The sequence below is a fragment of the Talaromyces stipitatus genome, genomic scaffold, assembly GCF_000003125.1.
Source record: "Talaromyces stipitatus ATCC 10500 scf_1105507295523 genomic scaffold, whole genome shotgun sequence".
In the NCBI taxonomy this organism is placed as follows: Eukaryota; Fungi; Ascomycota; class Eurotiomycetes; order Eurotiales; family Trichocomaceae; genus Talaromyces; species Talaromyces stipitatus.
Genome location: NW_002990113.1, coordinates 2368747 through 2391176, shown reverse-complemented (window position 1 = coordinate 2391176; position 22430 = coordinate 2368747). Strand labels below are relative to the sequence as shown.

The window sequence follows — 22430 nt, the reverse complement described above, 5'->3', positions numbered from 1 at the left end:
CCACTGCTAAAATCACTCCCATTGGCTAGATTTTTCTATCATCTCCACTTAGCGTCGGCACTCAATCTTGTTTTGTGGCGCTCACTAAGGCCCAATCTGTTCTAGAGCGCAAATTATCGTGCATTAGCCTTTGGGAGCTCAAAATTTCATACCCAAGCGTTACGCGTACTTACCACCGTTGGCTAACACCCACAAAGAATGTGCCAACAACTCGTTCGACATCCCAGATTGCCAGGATATCGATGACGAAGTTGCAGAGATGTACTCCGTAGACAGAATTTGAAGATCTCAAAGTGTGGGTTTGCCGCCGCTTATTGCCCCTGCCATCAATTCCTCAGGCGTATCGCCGCATATACGACGCATATACGACTTATCACGTGCAATCTGGTATATATTACAGGGCGGTAATCTCAATTCCATACAGTGACCCAGTGAGATCGCGACGGGCGTCGATCGAACCTCGAATCTCAACCAAAAATCTTCCCGCTGCTGTCGACCACAGCGGTCTGTTATATGGCAGTAGACAGCACTCCGTACGGTTGTAAGACTGGACTGCGACTGGGTTTGTCTATGTGAGCCAGTAGTAATGTGTTAGCGACCTGATGGAGCTCGTACCATTACCTAACTAACTGCGTTCATAAACTTCATACGCACTGAAGCTTTGTTGGCAAATGCCCGTACGTATGTTATGTGACAGGTTTGCCAAGGCAACTACCCATCTGCACAGCGGAATTGCAGCCGTTGTTTCCCTCCTGGATTTGCCCCGACTGATTGCCTTTCCGAGTAACCAAACTTCCCCTCTAAACATCCTCCTCTCAACCATCCTTCCTATCGTTATCCAGTCTCACCATCCTGAAAACACGACACTCTCCTTCTCTCCCGCCTGTCGTCCTCGAAAGAAATCATCTTCGCACAGAATACGCCATCCCCGCCCCTTTCCCGGGCCCCGCATATTCTTTTTTGAGGGGCGATCCACCAAGCAACGCAATAATCATTACTTAATCCGGTGCGCTTTCCTGGTGAATCGACTGCGACTTTTTTTCTCGTCTGACCTCTGTTTCTCTCTCGGAGAATAGGACCGATGTTCTGAAGGGCCACACTCATATACTGGCTCCACGTTCGTTCTTAGTGTGTACGTGAGAATAACACCGTGCAGGATCAGAAATACAAACATCTTATCGGAACAACACCCGCCACCATACCAGATGTCTGACTGAATCGCAATTTCGTTCGTATCCGCTATTCACCCATACCTCTTGCTGGGGGGACTTCTCTCGCGTAGAACCAGACTCGACCGCTTGCAGCAATGGCGTCTACTTCACCGCAAGGCAGCCCAACTGGCGAGGAGACTACCACCGGTCGACCTGAGCATACTTCTACCGCATCCCACGATACTGCGTCACAAGATTCCGCGCAATCAGATGCTGGTCAATCTTTGCCTGCTTCCTCAAAAGCTCGTTTCCCTCGGCTTAGTTTCGACACTCCAGACCGAGTGTTCCCTATTCGCTCCGTTATATCTGTCGATCCGACTGCCTCAAATCCTCCAACGTCCCAATCGCCTCCGCCACAGTGGCCGCCTTTCAGGCCTCTGTCTCCAATTCGGGAAGGTAATCGTGCATACTCTGGAGTAAATCAGCGGGATACACAAGACGCAGCTAGTCGCGCAGAGGATTCTACAGACCAGAAGGGCAGTTCAGACGTGGCAGACGAAAACAAAGAGACAGCAAAGGCGGCACGTCACTCCGTGATCGAGAACATATCTGCTCAATTTTCTAGTGATGGACAAAGCTCAACTTCAAGCACTGATGGCGGGGTTCCTGTGGGCAGAGACGACCCTCCGCGGAGTAGGCCGTTGGAGAATGGTGAACCGGAGCTGGTCACTTCACGATTCCAGCATATCGTTACCGAGAATGGTCATGCTATCATAACCGGGCGTGAGGGCGAAGACTTTCAATTTTGTGAGGATGAGCCGATTCATATTCCAGGTGCCATTCAAAGTTTTGGCGTCTTGCTTGCGCTTGAAGAGGAGAAAGAAGGAAAGTTGGTTGTACGAGTGGTTAGTGAGAACTCTGCGGATTTACTCGGTTATACTCCAAAACAACTCTTTGCTCTGGAGAGTTTCACCGATATACTTACCGAGGAACAAGAAGATAACCTCCTCGACCATGTTGATTTCATAAGGGACGAGTCATGCGATCCGAGAATACATGGGCCAGAAGTATTTATTGTCTCCATCGCAAACCCTGCGGGTGAAACGAAGAAGTTCTGGTGCGCCATGCATGTGAACGATGCCAACGATAAGCTCATCATCTGCGAATTTGAGTTTGAGGATGACCAGGCTCATCCATTGAATGTTTCAGGGCAAACAACACCAGACGAACCTTCGGATACATTGGGCATTGACCCAACGCCTGAAGAACTTGCTGCAAGTACTGTCAATATAAGTCGCCCCCTCCGTGTTTTGCGCAATGCTCGGAGACGGAAAGGTGAAGCTGCAGCTATGAAAGTGTTTAATATCTTGACTCAAATTCAGGAACAATTGGCAGCAGCGCCAACCCTGGATGTCCTTTTGAACACCGCCACGGGCCTTGCGAAGGAGCTTACTGGATTCCATCGTGTTATGATTTATCAGTTCGACAGCAGCTGGAACGGTATGGTCGTCGCGGAACTTGTAGATCCTCGAGCGACCAAGGATCTCTACAAGGGGTTACATTTCCCTGCGTCCGATATCCCGAAACAAGCACGGGAGTTATACAAAATCAACAAGGTCAGACTTCTTTACGATCGTGATCTGACCACATCACGTCTTGTGTGTCGGACTGTAAAGGATCTTGAGATGCCTCTAGATATGACACATGCATATTTGCGAGCCATGTCTCCAGTTCATCTCAGGTATTTAGCCCACATGGACGTACGTGCATCAATGTCTATCAGTATCAATGCCTTCAACGAGCTGTGGGGCCTGATTTCCTGTCACTCGTACGGAGCAACGGGCATGCGAGTATCATTTCCCATTCGCAAGATGTGTCGTTTGATCGGCGATACAGTTTCTCGAAATATTGAGAGGCTTTCGTATACGTCGCGCTTGCAAGCCCGGAAACTCATTAATACCGTTCCTACAGAGGCAAATCCTTCAGGTTACATTATTGCCTCATCCGACGATCTTCTGAAGCTATTTGATGCTGACTATGGCGCTCTGTCGATACGGGACGAGACGAAGCTTTTGGGTCGTATAACTCACACGCCAGAGGTCCTGGCTTTGCTTGAATATTTGAAGATGCGCCAGCTCAATTCGGTGCTAGCATCCCATGATGTCGGCAAGGACTTTCCGGACTTACGGTACCCTCCAGGGTTCAAGCATGTTTCCGGTTTGTTGTATGTACCTCTTTCTGCTGGAGGGAAGGATTTTATCGTTTTCTTCCGACGAGGGCAAATGACTGAAATCAAATGGGCGGGAAATCCTTACGAGAAAAAGCTAAGAGACGGAACAACTGGCTATCTGGAACCACGAAAGAGTTTTCAGACTTGGCGAGAAACTGTCCTGAGTCGATCGCGAGAGTGGTCAGAAACCGATATTGAGACAGCAGCAGTACTTTGCCTTGTTTACGGAAAGTTCATTGAAGTCTGGAGACAAAAGGAAGCGGCTATGCAAAGCACTCAATTGACCAAACTGTTGCTAGCCAATTCCGCTCATGAAGTTCGAACTCCATTAAATGCTATTGTCAATTATTTGGAGATTGCCTTGGAAGGATCGTTGGACTCAGAGACTCGCGAGAATCTTGCCAGGTCACACTCTGCATCCAAGTCTTTAATTTACGTCATCAACGATCTGCTTGACTTGACCAATACGGAGAAGGGACAGAATCTGATCAAAGATGAGGTTTTCGACTTATATGCCACTTTCAAGGAAGCTACAGAAATGTTTCAAGGCGAGGCAAAACGGAAAAATATCGTTTACAATTTCACGCTATACTCTGGCCTCCCTAAATCCGTTTTGGGTGATCAACGCCGAGTGCGCCAAGTCATTGTCAACATCATTGCTAATGCTATCCAGCATACCGAATCCGGTCATGTGAATGTTGAGATTTGGCGCTCCCCAGTTCAGCCAGAAAGTCATGGGACAGTGGATGTCGAGTTTGCTGTCAACGATACAGGCTCGGGAATGTCTCCTGCCACTGTCGACGCTTTGTTCCGCGATTTGGAACAGGTCTCGTCTGAAGAAGAAAACTACTATTACGAGCAGGATGAAGATAAGGAACAAGCAAAAGAAACCCAGGATGGAGGCGAGAAGCGTGTACTGGGCCTTGGTCTGGCCCTGGTTGCTCGAATTGTTCGTAACATGCACGGGCAGCTGAGTGTGAAGTCGGAAGAAGGCAAGGGTAGTCGTTTCAAGATCCTGCTAAGGTTCCCCGTGCCTACGGAACAACCGGTTGCTACTACTGTCCCTCAAATTACTGGCCCTGAACCAGTAGCCTCACCCAGTACACCACCCCTGACGGAGGGTGAGGTGCTCTTGGTTGATAGTAACGCGCGCCCCAAAAGTCAGCGACGACTGAGCGCAGAGAGTAGTCGAAGCGGTGGCAGTTTTGGTAGTTCTCGAAGTGGTCGAAGCGAAGCCGATCGTCTTATCAGTGCCATCCAAGAACCGGCCCTCGTAAACCGATCTGCAACACCGGATGAATCACGAAAGTCAAACGTTTCCAGTAAGTCCCTTGGTTCTGCGACGCAGCAATCAATATCTTCGACTTCTTCTGCAAAGAGCGGCACGCCCGGCCCTATTGCTCTTCCTGGCCCACCAGATTTTCGTCATATGATGCCGCTGGGTTCTCCTCCTGCTCCGGGGCAGGAGCCTATCACAGACTCTGGCATGCCGATGAGTGCTTTGAGAGTTGGCGAAACAGAGGTCAAACGACCACCGTCACCACTAGAACTGGCTCGACGAAGGTCAGCATCGATAGCGACAACAGTACTTACCTCACCAGGAGTTGCTTCCGAGGAAAATCCTTTTGACGCTCTTCATGTGCTTGTCGCCGAAGACGACCCTGTCAACAGCAAGATCGTGCAGAAACGACTGCAGCGAGCTGGACATTCAGTACATTTGACCGGAAACGGTGAAGAGTGCGCGATTGCATACCGTGCTAATCCACAGGCATTTGATGCCATCCTCATGGATATTCAGGTTTGTTTCACCCTCTAACCCCTAATATGAAAAACGTTCAGCACATGCTAATACATATATATATATATATAGATGCCTATCATGGACGGTATGGACTCAACGGAGATGATACGCAAATTCGAGCAATCCTCTCACGATGTCCAAGTATCCGACAAAGCCAAACCCCTTGGCCGAGTCCCTATATTCGCAGTCTCAGCATCACTTGTCGAGAAAGATGTCCAAAAGTACATTGACACTGGATTCGATGGATACATTATGAAGCCGATCGACTTTAAGCGAGTCAATGCTATACTCTCTGGCCTACAGGCTTATAGTGAAAGGAAAGCACTTACTTATTTGCCTGGTAACTGGGAGCACGGTGGCTGGTTTGACCGGTCAAAGATCGCAGAGGTTAAAACTGAGGCGAGTTGATCCCGCAACCGCTTGACTATGATCCTTTGGCTAGAGTCCTTCTAGCGCGGCCATACCTTTTGGCATAATCTCTGCTCGATCCAGCTATCGCTCCAGCTCTTGACAGGCTTTATTACGACATTAGAGAACTTTGTCCTCCCTCCCACAACCTTCCAATTCATCGCTTCCTTCCCTTGTTCCCTAATTGGAACCAACTCACGAGCTAGCCACGTGTTTTTTTTTTTTTACACTAATGGCATTTCCCATTATCATATACACACACATGTGTACGCCTTTACGACAAAAAGCAGGACCGGAGTTTGGTCATCGCGTCGTATTTTGCTTTTTATTCCCATTTAGCTTTGTTGGATACTCTTTCCATTTGCATTGTGTTTTTGGCCCTTTTTTGGCCCTTTTCAGTCCTCGTCTTTTTGGCTTTAGCATACACTGTAAAGCATACGAGTCATGAGAGAGAGTGTGTACATATATATTATACCAATTGTACATATAGAAGAATACGAATGATCAAGACAAGAAACATCCATTGGAAGAATAAGTTAAGTTTCTGTTATGCCTTCCGATGTGGTCAGGTATCATGAATTATATGTAAATCGCTTGAATCAACGTACTCCACACCAAAAAGCCCTTGCATATGGTGCTTTTGCTCGATGGGAAAGGAACAAGGTATATTAACGAAAAAGACAACAAGAAAGTCTTGCAAAAAGCTTCAAGGCTAATAATACTCCGGCAACGCCCCAAAACTCGGCACTGCACTCCCACACGTAAAATTAGGCTTATAAGCCAACTCAGGCATAAACCCGGCTTGTCTCGCCTGCTTATAACTCCATTGTGGCGCCGATTCAGTCTGCCATGTCCAATAAAACCAGCCCATAGCAGACTCGAACGCGGAGAATTGTGCTTCGGCGTATGTTTGAAGCCACAGTTTGTACTCTGAGGAAAATCCGCTGACGTCTGCGTTGGCGGAGGCGCAGCTGCAGGTACTGCCTCGGTTGGTGGAGGTGGTACCCTTTGCTGTGGGACAGTAGGCAGTTGTGCTACCGGATAGAGTGCCTTCCCAGCGGGTGCCGGTGTTGACGTTGTTGAGGTATTGGGTGCAGTCTGTATCTGCTTGGGAGAATTCGCCGCAGATTGTTTGGCCGAATCTATTCATTATTAGTGCTGTTCTTAATTATTAGGGGGGAGAAACGTACCCATTTGTCGTGCTATTGACCTTTCGAATCATTGGCAGCCACGAGTTACAGATCAAATCGATCTTGGCTGTATGATTAAGGTCAATCTCATTGATGTTGAAAATGGTATACTGATGCGTATCCAGCAGCAGGTTCGGTGGCACATTGTCCTTCATCATGAATTGCCATTTATCAAGATTCAAGAATCCGTCTCCCATGGATATCTTGGCTTTGATTCCGTTCTTTTGCACAATCTCCGTGGCTTGGACTGTCCAGTTGAGGACCGTGGAGATGTCAATGGATAGTAACGGCGGCTCATTAGCTAGGCCGTAGATGGTGATGATGTTTTTGTAACGAGGTTGTGCGAAGAATTGAGAGAGTTGATTGTGGACATCGAGGGATCGTTGAGCGTTCAAGGCTCCGTCCGTTCCGTTCAACCATCTGATCAATCCCTGTCGTCCACTGTGATTGAATCCATTTTGACTCCCCGGAAGACCGTGGAGATCGAGATTGACTCGCAGTCCGTATTTGCGGCAGTACTCAATAGCCCGTAGCAGATACCGCCATGAGATTTGTTTGACGTATGGATCACCCTCGTACGTGGTCACAGCCCAATATGAATACGGGATTCGAACATGGTCCAGTCCTGCAGCCGCGATTTCGGCAAAGTCTTCTTCCTGAATGAATGTGGCATAGTGCTGTTCTATGGTAGCAGCCGCGGCAGATCCAAGTTTCTGTGTCAATGTGTATTCGTCGATGACCCCGTCTGTAACGGGGTACCTAGAGAAAAATGATGGTGTGATGAACGGCTCAATTGATAGCCATCCTCCAATGTTGACTCCTCGGATAGGCATAGTTCCGTATGAGAACTCTTTGTTCAGGGGTGGCACATTGCTGTTTGGTTGTGCAGAGTCGTCCCATGTTGAATTAAGGCCCATGAGTGGTAGTCCGCCGACTGTTTCGTTGGTGTAAGTGAGGTTAAAGTCTCGTGTATCATACCATGTAAATGGATCTAGAATTGTCCCCTTTGCCGACGCCTACAAACGTTAGTCGGCGCACTTTCAAAAGATGGGACTGGAGTAATACTGGAATGCTATCCTCCGAGATAGAGGACAAACTGCCATTTAGTGGACCATACGATGAGCTTCCACCACTACCACCAGATGATGAGGTGATACTTTTCTTTCTCGACTCAACAACCGCAACGGGTATGATAATAGCAAGAAGTAATACGACCACTCCAGCTATAATCAGGTTGCGCTTCCGCCGCCAGAACGGTACGTGATCATAATCATCGTCGCGGGGTTCCTTAAGATCTCGACTGTAGAAAGAGCCACCGCCGCCTCCATGGCCGTCATCACCATCGTCGTCAACAACTTTTTCGTCCGCTAGATCATTGCGACGACCGAAACGTTTCCAGAACGATAACTTGTTGCTCCGACCTTCTTCCATCAGTGCGCCAGAGACAAGTCGACGTTTCTGGTTATGACGGGGTGATACAAGCTCAGTATCATTATCGTCATCATAAAATGCCTTCTTTTCTCTACGATAATCAGCTCTTTGTTCCGGTTGTTGTGACGGCGGCCGTCGGCGCTCTCTCCTCTTCTCGACCCGAATGCGATCATCCTCGTCTTCCACAGCAGCGACATCCCTCGTCCTCTGCCGTCGCCGTTCCCTTCGCTCATTATTCTCATCATCATTCTGTTGCTTCGGCGTTCTCATTCGTTCCCGTTCATAATAGTCATTCAATTTAGCCAGCGCATCAGCACTAAGCAATTGCGACGCACTATTCGTCGATTCTGTACTCGTATGTTTCTGGGCAGCATCTTCCCGATCGCGACGTTCCTTGCAACGCTGCTGTCTGCGCAATTCCCTGTCTCGATGTTTATCCCGAGTCCGATCTTGATCACCAACCACTCTGATATCCTCTTCGTATCTGTGCCGGTGTCTCCGTTCTCTCACTGGACTTCCTTGCGGAGCTCGACCCGTATTCCTCCTATACCCCTCACGATCTAGTTTCTTCTTTGGCGACGTTGCGGGAGACTCTTTTGCTTTTGGTGTTTTGTCTCTCGTCCGTTGTCTACTATTATATTCATCTCTGTATCTGTCTTGCATTTCAGGTCTCGATCGTCGGGGTGTACGAGGCGGGTCATCGTATTCTGGTACTCGTCGTGGAACCGATCTGTGCCGCGATCGCGAATTATCAACTATTTCTTCCTCCTCCTCCTCCTCCTCCTCTTCCTCCTCCTCATCTTCTTCTTCCTCAACTTCTACCGTCTCGTAGCCCCGGGATTGACCACGTCGCGGAATAGAACGCTCATATCGACGGCGATCATATTCATTCCGTGGATCATCAACCTCAACCTCGACCTCCTCGCCCCGAAGTCGATCGTCTTTATTATATCGTCGATGACGAGAGTAATAATCCCGCTCAGCACGATCGCGGTGGTAATTGCCGTCTCGAGTCCGGGAGTGACTGGGCATTTATGCTTTTTTCTTGTTGGTGTCGCTGCTGTTGTAGATCAAAGAATGTTCTGGTTGGGTTTAGAGGTTTGATCTCGTGACTGAGGGGAAGGAATGAAGGGGTGTATCTAGTACGTAGCACAATCAATGCACTGAAATGACTTGAACAAAAAATGAATGCAAATTTCAATTCCCCCAATAATTGAGATCAGACGCCAATACAAATGCGTGTAGACTGTTGAGCAAGAAAATAGAGGAAGTAATTGAAGCAATTGAGTTGGGTAAACAAACAACTATGCAGTTATCTATATACGCGCGTCTTGGGGTTGGCACCGCCGTGACCAAGACATCTGCCTACTTGGCAGAAACTTACCAGGCGAAGAATTGAGACATACTCTTTTATGAAGCAATTACTTATACCGATTATTCTTCTCTATAAACTTCATACCAAGAGAAATCCAGAAAATTCCCGAGAGTTCACATATTCCTCTTGAGCAGCAGCCACTCTGTGTGTTGCTGGGCCAACCAATCTCACTGCCACATGATCGATCCGTCCCGCATTCTCGGTGCTATAAACTTCCATGATGGTATGCCCAGGATGCTGAGCGCTTGGGCAGCGCAGTCATCTCCTTTATATTTGCGATAATCTCATCAGTAGAGATCAATTATGACAACGGCCGAATTCTATTGACTAAACCGCTCTGTAAAAATACATGAACCAGGAAAATAAATATAGTGAGAATCTGACAAACTTGTGACGCACGAAAGATGAAATAATGCTGGGTATGTAAAACAGAGATTCATCATAAGTTGAGTCAGTCGCCAACTAGCAGAACTGTGCCACCCCATGCATATATTCAAAGGAAACTGTGATAACTCTTGTATTAGGTTCAAGGTATCAGGTATCAAACTGAAAGTTCGAAACGCACAATGGCAAGCGACATGACTCGAATATGGAATGGTATGTGTATGTATTAGTAAGAAAAATCGTGAAACGTCGTTTCTTGCAACCAAAACAGAAAATATTCCTGACCAACAACCGTATGTTCAGGTCGGTCCTAAAGACGCAAGTGGAGATGATACTTGATGGTGATATGGACATGGATCACCCGTCATCATGTCAGGCCCGACTGTAGTCGAGCGAAAAAGGCCACGGATGAGTCGAAAGCCTAACTCCAATGGCTGCACTAACGTCGTGCTGGCATCATCCTAAACCCGAAAAAAGACCTCCTATGTTAACTGCAGATGCCGCGCTCTGTATTTCATGCACTCTTAGCGAAGCGATTATCATTATGATCAGTCACTTCAACCGGCAATGATATGACGAGCACCCTCTTTACCGAGAACACCTGGCTCAGTAGGCTTTGGACTTCGCTCGCGCCCCTTTTTACGACTCAAGAAGGACAGCATGCCACTATTCGGTGGTTTCTGCCCTTTGCTAAGGAGTCCTTCGTATCCTTCTGCCGGAAGGGTAGCACTCTGGTCTGCAAGCTCGCTCCAACTACCAGATTCTTCCAACACCATTTGAACGCCGCCACCCTTGCTCATCTTTCGAGTAGCCCCCTTCTGTCGTAGATTGGGTGGTAATGGTGGCAGTGGTCGACTAAACGAGGTAGGCGGCTGCGGAACTGGCTGACGATTCGTTCGGGAGGACGATGTGGAGAGACGCTCTTCTTCGGGAACCGAAGTTGGAGCAACTGAATTTGCCGCCTGATTGACCAAAGACTTATCTCCCTGTTGAGGAGGGGATGTTCCGCTCAGAGAATTTGACTGTGACATTTGTCGAGAATGTACCGATCCAGACCCAGTATTCGTTCCTGTGGAGGGGAGTTGATCCTCAGGATTGCACGATGCAGCCAATGCAGCGGCGGCATTGCTAATTGATGGCATATTAGTAGATTCTTGATGACTTGTATCCTGTTCCCAGACATACCCATCGTAATTGACCTGCGTGTAGTCAAAAGGCTCGAACATGGTCTCAATGATACGATGTAACTCATCTTCGCGAATCTCCTTGGCCGTCGCATCGTCTCGTAATTCGGCTCGAGGCTTCTGTCTCCGTGCGCGAGCTTCTAGTGGTGCCTCTTCTAGAAGAAGCTCCTCCAAGTCATAAGTTGCATCAAAATTGGTCTTTTCGCTAGACGGCGTGAAAATTGGATCGATTTCCTTCCTCTCCAAGGCCTCGAAGTCAATGTCGGCAAAGAAGATGTGTGATGTGAAGGTCTCGAAACCAGTTGCACCGATTCGCTTGCTGCGATCTTTTTCCATCAGGGCGGCCATGGCTCGTAGGCAGGGGATCGAGACAGGAGGGTTCGTGGCATAGTATTTCGGTTGTGCTTTGATAATGGCCTCGGAGAGGGCTTCTTGACTACGGCCTTCGAACGGACGCTGCAGCTTCTGTTAGTTGTGAAGATCAATACATTCAAGTAGTCATCTCACCTTGTTGTAGATGCATTCATAAAAGGTGACGCCCAAAGACCACCAGTCAACTTCAAAATAATAACCGCCGCCTTCATAGACTTCAGGTGCCAAATACGCTAGCGTACCAGATTTGCTCGTCAACGGTTTTCCGGGTTTGTAATCGGATGCGACGTTCTATGAGAGTCAGTCGGTAGTTGACAGAAGGGGTTTTGAGGAAGAAAAGGGAGGGGAAAAAAAAAAAAAAAACCGTACAAAATCTGCCAAATGCACGTGGCCTTGCGAATCAAGTAGCACATTATCCGGTTTGAGATCACGATGGACGATGCCTTGGGAATGAATATATCTCAATGCACAGCCAAGTTCTGCCATCCAAAAACGCACGGCTTCTTCGGTGAAGCATTTCCTCGAGATGTGAAAACGTAGGTCACCGCCATTCATAAGATCGACAACGATGTAACTAGAAATTCGTCAGCATAGCTTGGCAAATAGAAGCGGTCAACGTACATGTACTCAATATCTTGAAAACTATATCGCAAGTTACATAGGAACGGATGGTTGAGATGCTCGAGCATGCGTCTTTCGCGGATAATGTTTCGGACGCTTTCTGATCGTACCACTTCATAGGTCCGGTCCGTCAGCAACAGTTATCCATTGAGACCGCATGTGACATACCTTCTTCCTTCCGAATATATTTCAAGGCAAAAGTCAAGCCGGAATCTTTTCGTTCGACAATTCTGACTTTGCCAAAGGCTCCTTTGCCGACGACGCGGAGCAGGCGGAAATGGTTGAGGTTGACTATGAACTCTCACGTTAGAGAAATATAGACATATTTGAGTGCGGACTTACCCTCGTCAGTGAAGGCCACCGGTTTTCCCTGAGAATTTCCCATGATTGACCAGGGAGATAAAAAAAAAAACACAAAACTTAATTGATGGAGAATAGGCCGTAAATAAGTCCCGTCATTACCGTACGATGTGTATGTCTATCGTGGTGGTAGTCGACATATACCGAGGACGAGAACTGGTGTCTGTTTGTACCTCCCCCCGGGGCAAGAATCCGTTTCGTTTAATCGAGAGACTTAACTGCCCAAAACTGCAAACAGCTTAATTGTGACCGATCAATCAGACGCTTCCCTCGGTCCGATTTCCGATACCTTCGAGACTTCAATTGTGATGCGTCGCAATAGCTTCCCTCGTCAACCCGTATCTCCGTAGGCCGTGGCAGGCAATTGGGTAGGATAAGCGACAACGTAGACGAGTGTGGCTTCCACGCCGCTACTTATATCTCGCTGAAAATATCGTAAATACCGTAACTTTGGTAGCTGCGTCTCGATTCTTCGGAGGGGAGCCGAATGGTAGAATTAACGACGAAGAGAGAGGATGACGACGATACCAAGATGACTCGAATGTACAAGCTAGAGATTCGGAATTAAGGAACCCTGCGGAGTAAAATGTCGTGTAAGGAGAAGGGCCGTTTTTTCGATAGTTCAGCTGGTATTGGCGCTTGGTAGTTGTTCTCGGTTGCACGACAAGGACAGGCTGCGATCGTAAGCTGAGATCCGCGTACGGCAAGTCGAAAATATCGTCGGTACAAAAAGACAGTACAGGCCAATGAGAGCGACTGAAATCGAAATCGCGGGAGAACAGACAAAAGCCTTGTCTTGAATTAATTAGATTATGACAAGGCCAATGCCCGCGAGAAAGGGAGACAATAGCCGACGGGAGGTGGAGAGGAAAGAAAAAGGTGAGTGAGGATAAGACGAGGATAAAGAGGATGGAGGCCGACGAGACGGGTGGTGAGGTTTGTCGTCGGGAGGACAGAGAGAAAGAAGGCAAGAGCGAAAAGAGGAAGGAGCGATCGATGTGCCTGGTCTTTTCTCTGGCGATGATGGAGAGTCGACTCCTTTACTAACACCACTAAACCCACTGTCTGCTAGGTTACTTAGTACAAACTCTACACGCATACACAACCAACCAACCACAAGCCTGAGGCAGAGCGGCGGCCACGCGGTGAACGTTTTTTCCCTTTCCTTTTCAAAAAGATCATCCAGCTTCTCCACCAGCGGCGCCCTGACTGGCTCTGGCCTTCACGTGAAGCTTGCTTTTCCGCTACAACACACGAACACTGGTATATGCCTCCGGAAGGGTTCTATCCTAGAGAAATCCTCCGGACTCAGATGCCAAGCCGCTACAGCAGTCCGGAGGGTAAAATCCCTACGACTGCAGGATAAAGAGAATGGTTTAGGGGGAAGAGGAGGAAGAAGAGGAAGGGGAGGAAGGGGAGGAAGTGGGAGGAGTTTACGGAGGATATACGGAGTACAGACTCTCAGACAGCAAAGGGCGGCCCCAATCTCAGGTGCGGGCTGATCAGGCATCACGTGCCAGGTCCAGCTCTTTGTCTGCCGACAGGTGCATATGCCATAATGCCATATGCCATATAGAGTATGGCTGTTCGATCTTTCATATATGAGACGGTGGACTAATATCTATCATTAATAATAATAATCGGTATTAATATTATAACGAGATGACACTTGTCCCATCGGGTGAACAATATCGTCGTCATATTGAAAAGCTATCACCGAAACTGCAAACATGCGGGACGAAGGATGCACAGTTTCTGACTGTAAGCATGACACGCAAATCGCACTGGTAGGTAATAGCCCTATCAGGCCATCACCACAGGGTATGCGTACCTAGTTTAACTGTGTAACGTGTAACCAGATGCCTGTTTCATGCCTGGCTGGGATACGATCACTAGATAAAACCGCATACTCGGCAATGCCGCAAATCATCATCTCAAATTTCAGATCAAGTCTCGTATCATCGACTAGCACCAAAACGTACCTTTCGTCCGTGAAAAACGCGTGTTTCAGAAGCCATCCTCGAATCCTTCCCGTCAGTTGGACCGAAGTTCCCGTGTTAGTCTGTTAGAGAAGTCAAGTGGATACGACAAACTTCCGAGCTTCGGTAGACCTCCGAGATCGAGAAGCTCGAAGAGTATTAAAAGCTGAAGATAAAGAAGCGCCGTCATCGAAGGGACTAAGGAGCATACATTTGGTGCGTCTCACGTCTCCTACATTCGGATTTCCATGCTATGCATCCAGAGCAATTGCCCGCGCCATAAACGCAGTATCGGCAACAAATACCGTCGTCTGCACAATAGCGTCGCGCGTTGGCGTTGGCCTACGTACCGGATAACTCAGCTCCTATAAGCGATTCCGGTACTATCCTCTCAAGTTGTGGTGAGAAACCAGATCTTCCCGAGATGGCGCTACCAACCGCATCGTCCATACCTGCTCGTCACGAACAACAACGATACACTCTGTAGGAACGTCCGTCTCGCACAACGCCTGCTGCAGAAAAGGAAGTGCAACATCCTGCATAGCAATAGTAGGGTATTGATACATCATGTCTAGAGAACACACCCCCACGAATCTTGCGGCCGAAAAATGTGTAATGGAGGAATGGGCTCTGGAATCAGGTAGATCTCGTAGAGCCCGAAGACCGGCGAAGATGATGACTTCGGAGACTGCCAGGTGTTGTCAGTTTTATCTGACGAGCAAACTCCACTACAGCCCGTCATATGGAATCCAAGTCAGACTTCCACTGCTAGATCTCTCAAGCAATATAACCCCAGTCAGCCAGATCAGATTATACCTAGGTACGCCAACGCGGAATAAATCGCCCAGGTCGCGCACTACCAAGTTCAACTAACATTTCCCAAAAAGCCCGGCCAACGAACGATAACCACCCTTCTTCCCTCTTCCCCCCCACCGGGGGGGATTTATGGCAGTTGCGAGGACGTCCAACTCCAGTAAAGAGCTTATATGGTGTATCAGGGCCATCAGGCGGTCAAGATGATCATTCATAGGATGCAAAAACGGACCATGGGTGATACTTCATTCAACTCCAACCGAGAGTTCGAGGTGTGAAGACTATGGACGCTCTCATGTTGGTGACAGTTGACCAGTTTGAGGAACCGCATGCCAGTAGTGTTGTTAGATTCACGACCTATCCAACAGAGGGTAGACGACATACAGTACAGGACCATGATCATAGATCCTCTGCTCCAAGTAATGAAATGGCTCAATTTATTGGCACCGATTGAACCTCTTTATATGGCTTTACTTCGTCGTTACCATGTATGGACGGTTCATTGACGTTGAAATATCTCCAATTTCCTTATCGTCGGCTCTGATATGCATGGCGCCTACATCGGCGCGGAGACATCTTCTTGGGATGGTGTTGCTGACGACCCATGAGGTTTATTTATATAAGGAAGACCTAAACATCAAACTGATTAATAAATCAGATATTAGGCTGATATCACGTCCTCATTCAATAATCTATCGCTCCTCCACACACATATCCAGATCAGATAGATCTATCAATCGCCGAGCGATTTCATTGGATAGTCTGTGCATATCCTAACATCGACAGTTTATAATCGCCTTGCGAAGTAAATTTCACACTAATTCGAGGACTTTTATCCGTTTTAAAGAAATCCATGGATACCCTCAGTGGTTCATTCCTAGTGCTTAGTGGATTAGATCCAATGAGTTTCTCAGCTAGGTTGCTGAACAAGTCAACTGCTCTATCCGAAAATTGTATTTACAACCCTTATGACCGCGACAGGGGTTTCTGTCAGGTGTCTGGAAGATAAATTATCGCCGGAGGTAACTCACAGCTATCACACTACTTTTCTGTTCGACACTTCTGCCGTTATACATTGGAGTATTGAAAGCGATCCGTCATACACGCCATCACACTAGCATGTTCCTCTTCCTCAAATTCACTACCAAGCACAGAGCATGCGCTCATTATCGCATGCAAATGTCGCTATTGACGGAGTTCAGTCGAGACTAGGTACATCGTTGCACATCACATAATTTACAGACTAGGAAAGATCCCATAGTGACGATGATGTTCCGTCGACATATTGTGAGCAAGTTACCAGATACGGCGAAGGGGGTTTCGTTTACGGTTAGGAATAATTAGTTGCCGTCTACGATGTATCTCGCATGGGTTTATCTCAGGTATTTGTGACCCCGTCCGTTGAGAAGTAGGTTGCTACGAATCTGGAACTGCCACAAGAAAAATGTTAACCAACTGGAAAGTCCGTGTGCTTCGATGGCGCTGTCTTTGCGATAATCAATCGCACATGCGTCCTCCAATAGATTTTCACTGAATCTGCACTGAGCTGTTCGAAGTCCGTCAACCTCGAGGGGCTTGAAGTGGCATGCTATCGGGTCATTACCGTCCAGTGGAGGCATCCACTCGGAACGCACACGTCCACCCTGAGCCAGAACATCACACCAAGAATCCAGGAACGAATCGAAGAGCAGAAAACGGGATATTATATCATTCAGCTCCCAATGCAACAACGCAAATATACCACAAAATATTAAACACACAAAGAACGCCAATAAATATTCATACAGAATGTAAATCACCATCTCTCCTCCACCTTCTAATCACATACTCAAACATATTAACATCCCATGAGATTTATAAAGTATAAATCACTTCGCCTTCCCACCTTTTGTAGCCTCCAAAAAGAGTACCTTCTTCCTCACGACGGGGTCGTATTTGAGCATACTCAGTGGACGATGGGTTCGTGGTCGGATCATTGTTCTGTAGAAGCCGGTCATGGCCATTGAGATGAGACGGACGGTTATTGTTCGTGATTTTGCTGGATATCAATTAGTTTCGGCCGAATCGTATATCTATGCGGAGTAGCAAGGGGTGTACCTTTCTTTGCCATTTTGTGTGTTTATTGAATGACTTGGTGTGGTTGTCGGTCCGAAGACTTGAAATCTTTCGCTTATGTTCGCAAGTCACTCGTTCGGACTGTGTCGAAGCACGGAAGTATTTCAGAGGTGCTTCGATATAATCCGCTCCGTGTCAATACCGGAGCACAGTCGTTATGTATGTGATGTGAAGGAAGATCGTGAACTAAAATAATCTATTTCCAAATTGATGTTTTTCGGAGATGCGGCTCGACGTTCGGGATTTATTCACGTGATTGTCGATAAGTTATTGGCCAGTCCATTTGTATATAGGTAGTGGGCCCACTCTTGCTGTACAGCTCTCTCGAGTTTGAATCCTCCTTAAAGTATTCATAATCGGTTAAAAATTTCATCTAAAAACATGGATATCGGTTCCGGCACATCTCCTAGCTATTGACACAACCTTGATCAATACAAATCTCCGTGTAACGCCTGCTGACCGCAACACCACCCCCCAAACCAAACACACCTAACTTATTTCCTATCCTGACTCGACACACAAGATCGACATATACTCCATTACAAATACATATCAAATTGTTGGATAGACGCACGTTTTAGGCCCGGGCCGCATTCCGTCCAACTCCAATACATCCAGCCGTGATTCGTGGAGAGTCGGTTCATATCCTGATTATTTTGATATGCGGATGTATGCAGGTGGCCTCGTGGACTACATATACCCATATTATACTATGTGCTCGATGGATATCCAGATCATGGCAGCTGACGACTACCGGGAATATCAAAATTTTGGAACGATAGTCCACATGACACAATTCCCAAAACTTTCCGGGTTGGTTCTATTCTTATCACTGAGACATTCACCCACATACCTACATATCAGAACGTTTGTCGGAAGGAGCATCCGAATATACCGGAGATCCAACTGCATAATGACGAAATTGGATGAGGTCGATCTACCACACCCTCTAAACATACATAAGTTAGTTGCAGGACTATTCAAAAGGCGTATGTAGATGTAGATGGATGGGCGCGGAGTGAGTCAGGTAAACTACCATACCATAAATACAAGTGACTATCGATAATTAGATCGATGTACGGCGTCAGCAGACCAATACACACCCACGTTATTTTTACACGTTCAGTACGGAGGTATATTGTAATGTATCATTACCTGATATGCAGTACAAGCACTAGCCACAATGCAGAGAGACCTTGGCGACTAGGCAGCCAGAGAGTCCGTACTATATCTTATTGGATGGAATTGTCTTGTCTCTGGATCAGACGTTTTATTTATGAGTCATAGACATGGTTAGATAGAAGATGTTCTAACGTGAATCGTGAATGAAGAAATAGATGTCTGGTATAGTTAGTAGTTAGTTATCTGCGAGGTGTACTTTATTCGTACCGGACTTTACATGGATTGTACACTAACCACTGGAGGTGCGCGGAGAATACTTGGAAAATTGAGCTTGATACAAACTCAAAATATACTGAATATTCTTTCGACATATACATATATATAAACCCATCGAAGAATTAGCATATGCCTTTAGCATGCATGCTATGTAGTACTTCCCGATAAACAAAATCATCCATGTATTCGTCGTGTTCGGTATTCAGTAAACTACTTCCCATTTAGTACGCCGATAACAGGGTACAAGTCTAGACTATGCATCAGCCAATTCTGAATCTTGATAAGAGTAGTGAGTCACAATCAAGTCTAAAGAAGCAATTCATTGATCAATGTATGTAACTGTATGCAGCAGTCATGGTGGCTATGTTGAAGAAAGTGGATCTAAGGATGCAGGGTGCATAGCCTGCATCGCATTACTATGGAGTAGACACGGACAATATGTGGGAACTTTCTTATTTCTACAGTCAAGTACTATTAGATGTCCTCGTATCAATTGTCATTCACTAGCTAAGAACATATACATGTATTCGTTCATCATCAAAGACAAAAGAAAAGCAACCAATCATTGATCACTGAAATCAAGAAGCATATAAGCTAAAAGCTGATTGGATAGATTGTGTCCCACAAAGTCTGCAAAGCGGGATGTGCCCCGTTTTATGCCGTGTTGAGGTTAGTTCCCGGGATCCCGTGGGACACTAGACCCAAACAGGAGGTCGGCAACCAATAATGCGTTAAAGTCATTTGGAAGGTGCATGTGCCTAATGCGAGTCACTCATGACTCACTCATCCTCCGATAGGATTCCCGTTTTGCGATTGTCGCGACTTAACGGTTTAGTCGGCGCAAGATCAATACCGATTGTATTACACCCGGTTTTGGTAGATTTGAAACTTTTTGTTTGTTTGTTTCGGTGCTTCACCGTGATACTCGAATGTATTGTCGGCGCTCTTGACGATCGACTCGATCGGCTTCATATAACGATCCCCTGCTCGAGGAAGTTCGACCGGGCGAAGTGCGACGGTAGATAATAACGCGACGACGGGTCCGAGGAGCACGCTCAATAATCTCAGTGACAGTTTCGTCGTCATCACCGCCAGCACCCGCATTTTCGGCAGGTCGACGTGCGCCAACAGGGTAGGTAGCATCGTAGCTAACGATGGGTTGATCGCGACGCAACCGCAACCCTTCCTCAATGGCCAACAACAACCGGCGCGAAGCCTTGTATTCCCGCGGAATGCGCACGAGAACTTCCTCGTCATGCTCATTGTCGACGGCCGAATATGCCTTTCCGGATTTGGTGAATATATAGTTTGCGACGTCGCGGGCGTAGCCGAGTCCGCGCTCGCAGAGGAGACGACCCTCGCGAAAGGCGTCGAGGGCGTCGATGCAGCGGGTGCATTTGCGGGCGTGGGTTTCGTACTCGGTTAGAACGAAGGATTCATCTGCCTCGAGGTCGCGAACTTTTGCGACGGGGCTATAGCCGCGATCGCTACTGGTTGTGGTGAGGAAAGGCATGGTGGGTGATTGTGTTGGTGATGGGCGCCGGTAATCGTAGAAAGTGTCACTGCGAGGACGTCGTCGATCCTGCAGGAAGTTGTCTAGGGAGAGATGATCTAGACGAGATGGCAGCGACAGCTTGACGGTTGGTCGGGTGTATGTAGAAAAGATGTAAGACACACAAGACCTCGCAACACTAGGCAGGTGATCAAAGTCAAGTGAGTAGATTGAAGTAAGTTGGAGGATGTAAGAGGGAAGCTTTGAATCAAGGGAAGTGTCCTGACTTTATAGACGGCAGGTGTAACAGATGAATGACTATGACAATGATTATTCGTCTGAAGGAGGGGGAGCGGAGGTATGTCTATATATATATAACAAAGAAAGATTGACGATAATTATTAAATACCATGTTTGTCAAGGTAGACAATATTTTGTAACTGTACGATACACAACAATACGATACACCAATTTAGACTCGAGGCTGATTTTTAGTTGATGGTGTGCCGGGATCGTCTGTTCACGCGCCAGAAAGTGCAGGCAGCGATTTTGCTCGTACAGAGTTTGTCGTATCTTTCGCTAATACTTAGTTCGATGTGTGATAGGCTGGTCAAGCCACTTTTATCGTATCCCGTTACAAATTTGGAAGTCAGCCAACACCAGCCTCAAGCGCACAAGCCTTTTATTTCGTCTAGTGGCATGCGGCTGAGTAATTGGTGATACGATACGTCAAACTGTGGCAGTGACGTTTTCTAGTCTGTGTGATGCTCGGATATTTCTCAAGATCCCGAACGTTATCTACCTGTCATCTTTAACACGAGAAGAAGCTCAGCCACAGGGCCCTGGTATCTGGTATCTGACGATGGTGTCGTTGATTTCAAGATGTTTTCAAGTATTGCAACGGTATAACGCCAATACAGACGATGTTCGTACAGACAGAAATAGATGTTTCTTGAGCGCAATTGCAATTGCTGGTTGATTGTGATAACCATGTTGGCGACTACTGAGACACAGGAGTGTAGCAGATTATTCTGGAGCAGAGCGTCTATGATGATTAGAGAATTGAGAGGACGAAGGATGATTTTCAGCCTCATAATTGCACTATCCCCAAAACAGTCTAAGGCAGTGGCTGTGCCTTATTAAGAAAAGTCCGGGAGAGAGAATCTTGGTTGGATGACAGACGCTACTCCTCAATTGACTGTGCCGCATAGACGCGTTGCAGACGTTACGAACCACTCATTGACCTGGCATGCATTCAGGGTTGATAGGGCAGATGCGAGTCATATACTTCATCTCCTGTGTATCAGATAGCCGCCGCGATGCGACTGCCATTATATGGATAAGTATCTTGGGTGGGTGATATAATTCCAGGGATATCCATAGAATTTCTATGCAGATGTACCTTTTGTTTCACTATTCCCTTCGCGCTTACGCTGATCGTTTCGAGTGAGAAGAGCCTACCGTTTGCAAGAATAGGGTGTTCTCTGAGACTGTCTGTGCGTATCAATTGAACAGTAAGTTATGGAGACCTGTTGGTGGTTATCTAATCGAATCGCGCTCTATAACTAACTAAGTTAAGTCAACTACGTTAGTTAAGTTATCCACTATGATAGTTATTTGGCACGATATGATGTCAGCCCGAGATCGTCTTTCTCCCGACTTCAATCTCTTTCTTTTATCTCTTGTCTACCACCTTCATATCGACTCTTCATTAACTACCCTTGCTAATTCAATCAGTGGCTTGACTGTGGCTACACCGGCGGTGGCTTTTCACTCCAAACCAATACGAAGATCCCGCGTGATCAGGAACTCGGGTGAACTCTGATCTCGTCTTTCTTTGCCTGTTTGAGTACTCAGACTTCTACCAAGCTAACGTGTTTAGTCTAGTTACTGAGTATCTCTCTTACTGCTACCGTACAAAAGACACAGTATGAGGCTATGACTGGACCCCATGTTCGACTAACTCGTTCTTTACTAGTTTTCACTTTTCAGCTCTCGTCCGGCCTGTCACTGTCAATAATTGACGGCATTGACCCCACTAGTTGCTTACGATATCTCTCTTGAATGACTGCACAGAGTCTTGTCTCAAGTCTGCCTTGTGAAAATCTTGATTGATCAGTTGTGTC

At 47.1% G+C, this 22430-nt stretch overlaps 5 protein-coding genes across 5 annotated transcripts, besides 2 other annotated features; 1 reads left to right on the top strand and 4 right to left on the bottom strand.

The window, feature by feature from the left end:
* Positions 1-1306: 1306 nt before the first annotated feature.
* TSTA_068030 (sensor histidine kinase/response regulator, putative) lies at positions 1307-6726 on the top strand (the record flags this gene model as incomplete). Its single annotated transcript, XM_002340721.1, has 2 exons — positions 1307-5179; positions 5252-6726. 2 exons carry the CDS (start codon positions 1307-1309, stop codon positions 5588-5590), a joined length of 4212 nt encoding a protein of 1403 aa, XP_002340762.1. The 3' UTR covers positions 5591-6726.
* Positions 5271-9243, bottom strand: TSTA_068020 (exo-beta-1,3-glucanase, putative; the record flags this gene model as incomplete). The annotated part of the gene is made up of 3 exons (XM_002340720.1): positions 5271-6732; positions 6781-7796; positions 7846-9243. The coding sequence occupies 3 exons, from the start codon at positions 9241-9243 to the stop codon at positions 6303-6305; spliced, it is 2844 nt and encodes a 947-aa protein (XP_002340761.1). The 3' UTR covers positions 5271-6302.
* Positions 8972-9024: a microsatellite.
* A 633-nt stretch (positions 9244-9876) lies between the features above and the next one.
* On the bottom strand, positions 9877-12532 carry TSTA_068010 (protein kinase, putative; the record flags this gene model as incomplete). Its single annotated transcript, XM_002340719.1, has 7 exons — positions 9877-11098; positions 11156-11610; positions 11662-11817; positions 11896-12100; positions 12148-12259; positions 12316-12438; positions 12490-12532. The coding sequence occupies 7 exons, from the start codon at positions 12530-12532 to the stop codon at positions 10528-10530; spliced, it is 1665 nt and encodes a 554-aa protein (XP_002340760.1). The 3' UTR covers positions 9877-10527.
* Positions 12533-13885: 1353 nt separating this feature from the next.
* Positions 13886-13939: a sequence feature (CT-rich).
* A 2864-nt stretch (positions 13940-16803) lies between these two features.
* TSTA_068000 (mitochondrial 54S ribosomal protein YmL39) lies at positions 16804-17804 on the bottom strand. The gene is made up of 2 exons (XM_002340718.1): positions 17397-17804; positions 16804-17337 (listed from the first exon to the last, which is right to left on the bottom strand). The coding sequence occupies exons 1-2, from the start codon at positions 17407-17409 to the stop codon at positions 17168-17170; spliced, it is 183 nt and encodes a 60-aa protein (XP_002340759.1). The 5' UTR covers positions 17410-17804; the 3' UTR covers positions 16804-17167.
* Positions 17805-19591: 1787 nt separating this feature from the next.
* Positions 19592-20325, bottom strand: TSTA_067990 (uncharacterized protein; the record flags this gene model as incomplete). Its single annotated transcript, XM_002340717.1, has 2 exons — positions 19592-19700; positions 19730-20325. The coding sequence occupies 2 exons, from the start codon at positions 20323-20325 to the stop codon at positions 19592-19594; spliced, it is 705 nt and encodes a 234-aa protein (XP_002340758.1).
* Between the last annotated feature and the right edge of the window lie 2105 nt (positions 20326-22430).